The sequence below is a fragment of the Pterocles gutturalis genome, unplaced genomic scaffold, assembly GCF_000699245.1.
Source record: "Pterocles gutturalis isolate BGI_N339 unplaced genomic scaffold, ASM69924v1 scaffold45268, whole genome shotgun sequence".
NCBI classification, from domain to species: Eukaryota; Metazoa; Chordata; class Aves; order Pterocliformes; family Pteroclidae; genus Pterocles; species Pterocles gutturalis.
The window spans coordinates 1-6,383 of record NW_010124610.1 but is presented as its reverse complement, the minus strand read 5'-3'; the positions used below and the strand labels follow the sequence as shown (position 1 = coordinate 6,383).

The window sequence follows — 6,383 nt, the reverse complement described above, 5'->3', positions numbered from 1 at the left end:
CGGAAGAGCCTAAATAACGCAGGAAAACACCAACAGAGTTGAGGCACTTTGAGAAACTTTACTCCACATTCTTTGCATTTTCTCCTCTAAGCAAAACTGCCTGTTTTTAGAGCACACGCAGTTAAGATTCCCTCTTCGAGGCTCATATATTAGCCTCCTGCCTGACGCTGCTCCCTGAATTTAATTTTACATAGCTCTCAAAGTCACCTGCAGTACCACTTTGCACTCCAAGATCTCAAACCACAGCAGACACAAAGTTACTTAGCCCAGGCTTGCAAGGAATCTCTCTAGATATCTCAGCCATCAGTGAAACAGCTGCTCTTTAAAAACAGCCTCTCACAATAGCTCAGGATAAGTGAGCAACGCTGATATGCTCAAAATTGGCAGAAGTTGCGTCAACAGAATGGAATTGGTCACGCTGGAATTTGGCCAGGCTATTTGGGATTAACACCCTGAATATTGCAAAAGAGACACAAAAAGTTCTGTTTTAAGACAAGAACCATCAAACCATCCTCTAAATAACTGCAGTGCTTGGCCCTTTCCACCACTGGCCAGATGACTAACATGCTTTTGTATCACAGAGGCTCTTCCCTGGAGTCTACCTTCCACACACTGGTCAAGCCACACCCTGCTCAGCTTGAAAAAACAGAATTAAAGAGGAGGAAGAAAGTAATTTTCCTCTTTTTCCCTGTTACATAAATCAGAGGTGATGGATTTTTTTTTTTTAAGCATTCACAAAACCTCTGAAACTCCAGAAAAACACTTCTCCAGCTCTAATTCAATCATCCTTTTCTTGTCAAACACCATGCTAAACCAGCCAATTCCCATTTGATGTTCAGTCCTCTCACTTCAGCTAATCTTGTCAAAACATTTCATCTGTTAGCACCACTGGAGGACTGAGGTTCAGAAATGTTTTGAGGCCACTACAGAAATACTTGCTAGAAACATTCAAAGGCAGTATTAAAAAAAAATAAAAAAGAAAGGACATTTACTAGTTTCCACAGGACTTTTCCTTCATTATTCCAACTGAGACTAAATATTTCTAAATATTTAGCATCTGTTTACTCACTGCATCAAAGCAAAGAACCCTGAAGAACTGGGCTTGTGCACAGAATCCCCTTTGAGTGGGGTTCTTAATCTGCAGGTCGACTTGTAAAAAGCATGACTGAGGCAATGCAAAACCCTAAGAGATGTATGGCAAGACACACAGGGACAGAAATGGGCACTTAGGATACAATCAAGCTCACCAGAGTTAAAGAAAGAGATCCACTAGAAGATTCTGTGCTTAAGGCAAAAACGCGCAGCCAGCAATTGGCAATCAAGAAGCAGCAGCTGGCATCAAAGAAAAGGAAAAATGAGGTTCTGTGCACAGTAAAGAGGTTTTTAACTGACTTTACAACAGCAGGACAGAGCCACCTGTGCAACAGTAAGAGAAGAATGCAGTGCAAACAGCAGGCCACAGAGCAAAGAACCAGAGCTGTGCGGATGCAGTGGTAAGAGGTGACGTACATTGGCAAGCAGCACGAGGCCAGGATCCCTCTCTGTGATCCAGGGCAAGCACAGGAATTCACCCACTTTATCGGGCGCCTTTTCAGAGCACAGTCTCTGCTAGGTAGTTGTCTGCGTGGTTCCTCACTCCCCTCCACTAAATGTGTGCTGATGTTAGAGGGGATAGAGAAAAAAAGTGCTCAGTGAACAGCTTCCAGTAGTGCAGTTCAGTGTCTTCAGTGGAACTGCAGTTGCCTTCTCCTTCTGCTTGGTCCCAGGAGGTGATTTCCTGCAGGCTGGTGGAGCTCTGGGAGCTCCGACATTCCCAACATGCTCATGATAGAGCAAAGCCATCCGTTTCCCTCCTCCAGGAGAACACCAGGCAACCATACGCATGCCTCTCAGCCTTCCTGCCTCCTGGTACTGTCGGTGTTCTTCAGGGCACACAGGAGGCTGCAGAACAGCTCATACCAAAAGAAGACAAGGCCAGTAGAGACGGCAGCCTTCAGCAAGCTGGGCGAAAGGCCCTTAAAGAATCCGCCCGGGCCCTCCTCTCGCATGATCTGCCTCATGCAGTCCAGGAGACCCCTATACACCCGTACCTGGGAGAGAAATGGTGAAAAGGTTAAATGAGAAAAATCCAGGACAACTTACCTGGAAAAGAACACAGAGAGCCCCACCTGTACCACTGCAACATAATCTAGATGGAGATGCCTTTCTGGCTGTTACTGTAACCGAAAGTTTCAGAGAGTCCGTTTGTAGAGAGTGGGGTAGAGGAAAAGCCATCAGCAATGGCTTATGCAAATCATTCTAATTGAAAGCCCGTAAAACCTTTATGCTACAACAGCATGTATTATTTACGGTACAAGACTATGAAGTAAATATTTGAGATTGCGCTGCTACTGTTTTCCATCCCCTTCACTCTCTAAGGAGGGACAACTCTTCAGTTTTCTGACAGAAAGAAAACTCTAAATTAGCTGTCTCGCATCATCGTGTCACACTGTGAAGGCTTAACATCTTATGACACACCAATATTAAAAACAAATTCTGTACCTCACTGGAAGAGGAAAAGCATCCAATGCGATGGGTTAAGACTTCAAATGCCTATCCCAGTGTTTCTTGAGATACAGACCGATTTGCCTCTCAGATCCAAGGAATTCAAAGGAAAAGAAAATTTCCACATTTCACAGAAAAAAAGGATAGTTCCTTGCAAGATCTGTATTTGTCTGACAGTGTACTTTGAGGTGGTAAGGATGGTGCTAAAGAATACCAGAAGGATTTAATTTGCTTTGAATTTCAGGATGTTCTGTACGTAAGACACATGCTGAACACTTGGTGCCCATTCCTCATATCAAAATACTAATTGCAGCAAAGGATCCTGACAGACACGCAATCCCAGAATAAAGCTAGTGTCATCCTCTGCTAGTAATTTTGTCCTGAATCACAAATACCAAGCTCCAACTAGAAAAGTAAAGCAAATCGAAACCCCTTTGCCTGCCTAACTCAACCCCAGCTCTGAGACAGCCAACCTGATGGGGATGGATGAGAAGGCAGAGCACAGGTACGTTGGACAATGTCATAAAATGAACCCAGTTTATTTATACAGTTATTTCCATCATCAAGCAAGACCAATGCTCAGATCCCAGAAGCTCCCTGAGAGCTCCCAACCCGAACACAACAGGTACCACTGGTGAACCATCACTGCGTTCTGGTGATGACTGGCTCTGGATTGTCTTGATTCGAATCCACACTTATGAAAATCAGTCAATTCCAACATTTCTCACCTGCCCAAAGGCTGCCCGGGCACGCTCAAAGCCACCCACTTGCAGTCGTTTTTTGAACACGTCAAAAGGGTATGTGAGGGTTTTGCTGATGATTCCGGCGCAGCTGCCACAAACGAGGTTTTTAACATTGCCTGAGAAGCAGGAAGGGGAGAGGATAGTGGGGAGAGAAAAAAGAGGATTAGCAGGGAGTTCTGATTAAAGAGTCATCAGAGGTAAGTTAAAGGTCACTCTTCAGATGCTATGTTGAAAAGAGTGATAGGACTGAGAATTGAGTGTATGTCAGTTTCCCAGACTAGCATTCATCCTCTCTTTCTCTCCAGATCACAGACACCACTCTCCCAAGTGCCCACCTCCTTTCTTTCCTTCAGCTGGAATCAGCCATTCAGAAAACTGTTGCAGGATGTTGTAGAAGGAGAACTGGAGACCAGCATATGGAAAGATAGCAACGATCGTGGGGGTCAACCCTCTATAGAAAGTCCGAGGCCCTTCTGTCTGGTACATGGTCAGCACTGCATGGCGAAGGTTGCGATAGATCTAGACAACAAAGAAGAGGCTGACTCTCCAGTGAAACAGGCTTAAAAAGAGCAAACCAAAGGTCAGGTTATTGCCCAGTAATGAGGATAGGAATTTCCCACTGCCCAAAGTACAACTGACCGATTTTCAGCACAAAGACGTGGCCAAAGTGATTTTGCCCATCTTCACATGGTATTCTCAGCTAAGCCCTTGTGACTCTTACAAGTAAGCTGACGACCTAAACCTCTCTCTGAGCCACAGGAGACTAACTGAATGAACGATCATTAGCTCTGCACTGAAAGGCCCAGGCTGACATCGCATCCCACATCCAAGCTGTGCTTCTGAGGGGAAGAAACAGGACACAGAACTGAGAGCTGTGGCCTGAGACAACTTGCATCACAGACACAATTATTTTTCTCTTAACAGCTCTGCTTGCTGATGCAACGGAATTCTTGTAATATATATTGTGATTCTACTGCAGGCTATGTCAGAAACCAGAAGCAGCTCTGATACAAACGCATATGAGTCTAGTTATTACAGAGGTAATTAGCATGGAGACCAACTCGTGCATAAATAAGAACATGAAACACAGGTGAAAGGTTTCAAGTATCATCCCACCATTATCTAAACATGACTCTGCAAGTGGAAAATTTCAAACACACAATGTTCAACAGACTCAGGAGTGCATTCTGTAAATGGCCAACAGCTGAAACGCAAATGGAGTTATCCTGTTAAGGACAGTTTCTCCTTTCTGGATCACCTGTCAGGAGCCAAACATAATCAGGAGCAGCAAAATATAATTAGGAAAGCTGCGTCAACAGCACAGAAGATAACTTGGCAACAGTGCAAACACTGCCCAATAACAGCGCCTGCTCCTTTATGCTAACCCACAGACTGCTATGTGCTCCTCAAACCTCCTGTGTTCATATCCATGAAATATTGCCACTGCTACAGATGATAATTCCAAGCATTAATCCTCAACCATACCTTAGGCTCCCCCTGAGCAGCAAAGCGGGTGCGTAGTGTGTCTGAAACGACAACTGGGCTTGTGCAGCCAGCCAGTCCACCGCAGACGAAGTGCACAAAGGAATCGCGGGCATTGTATGAGGTGACGTTGTGCACGAGTTTTGTCAAGCTTTCAAACGCCATGAACTTACAGAAACAAACACACACAGGTCAAAGAGTCAGTCCTTATCACCGACGTGGATCTCCCACTCCTCTCTCATTTCACCCAAAGAGCTCCACCCACCACATGTAACCCTCTCTCTCTGTCCTTCAAAAGTCCTCCTCAACTTGCAACCTGTTGGAGCACGTTCTAAAATAATACCTTGTACAAATGACTGAGCAGCCCAGGGAACGCTTAGGATATTCGAATCTCTGACACTTCTGCTAAATCTTGCATTTGGAATTGTGCAAAACTCATTTTAATGCCCTATGTATCCTGAATTGTATTTTCTGTATTACAGTCAAACTGTCCGTTACTCTTTCAGCCACCACTCATAAAACACATTGCTAATATTTATAAGCGTAACAATGCTGTGTACAACATCATAATCAGCTTCAATGATTTTTTTACTAACAAGCTGTTGGGGAGATAGCGTGAACCAAAGCAAAAAACTACACGGGCTTGGAACATGAACAGCTTAGCCAAGCGTCAGGAAGGGTTTGTCTATAAGAGCATCTATAGACAGAACTGGGTTTGCTCTAGCTGTGCTCCAGGCAGGCTGCTCAGCAAACTCAGGAACATTAACTTAGAAATTATACATCAGCATTATACAACTACACATTTCTGAGACTGGAGCTGGCTTGCATCGGCATGGTTTAAACCTGGACCTTTCAGCATCTGCCCATGTAGCCAGACAGAAGAGGAGCAAAGCAGAGTCCTACACATGTATGCTGGCCCCAGCTGATGTCCGGTCACTCTACCTGAACAGCTCCATAGCCAACTGAAAGGAACTGCGCGGGAACATGGCCCTTCCAGAAGGCTACCAACCCTTCTTCCTGGAAGATGCGCTGTACTGCTTGCAAGATGCTGTGATACTTAGCCCCTGGGTTTCTGGAGGAGAGCTGCTCGATCTGAAGCTGGAGAAAAATAGAAAAAATATTTTCAATTCCACATCACAGGTATTCATAGCCCTGTCAACCAACCAATGCTAAGAAATGACATTCTGCCTTCCCACAGAATCACATATAGAACTGAATGGGTGTTATTTACATACAGCTGTAAAAGAATAAAAACATGCAGGCACCGTAAAAGTAATAAGTAGGGACAGTGGTGAAATTCAGTTAGATAGGAGATCATTCAGAAAAAAACAGAGAAAGAGAACAAACTACAAAAAACACAAGACCCTGCTCAAACACACAAGTTATATAAACAGAAGCGGTTGACACAAGACAGCCGTACTACCTTGCATAACCCGGATACGATGTAGGTGAGGGCTGAGGAGTGGATTTAGCGCTCCCCGGTTGCACAAGTAACCTGTTCACCCAGGACAAGACCAGCTCTGCCCTCTAACAGCCTCTTCCACCCCATCCCCACGCGTGCCCCGAGGAAGGTACCTGAAAGCGGATCTTGATGACATCCAAGGGGCTGACGAG

At 44.9% G+C, this 6,383-nt stretch overlaps 1 protein-coding gene across 1 annotated transcript; it reads right to left on the bottom strand.

Moving 5' to 3' along the window:
* Positions 1-1,889: 1,889 nt before the first annotated feature.
* On the bottom strand, positions 1,890-6,380 carry SLC25A19 (solute carrier family 25 (mitochondrial thiamine pyrophosphate carrier), member 19; the record flags this gene model as incomplete). Its single annotated transcript, XM_010078294.1, has 6 exons — positions 1,890-2,090; positions 3,273-3,403; positions 3,623-3,806; positions 4,773-4,937; positions 5,712-5,867; positions 6,345-6,380. Coding segments are annotated over 6 exons (873 nt in total), but the record flags the coding sequence as incomplete, so codon positions are not given.
* Positions 6,381-6,383: the final 3 nt, after the last annotated feature.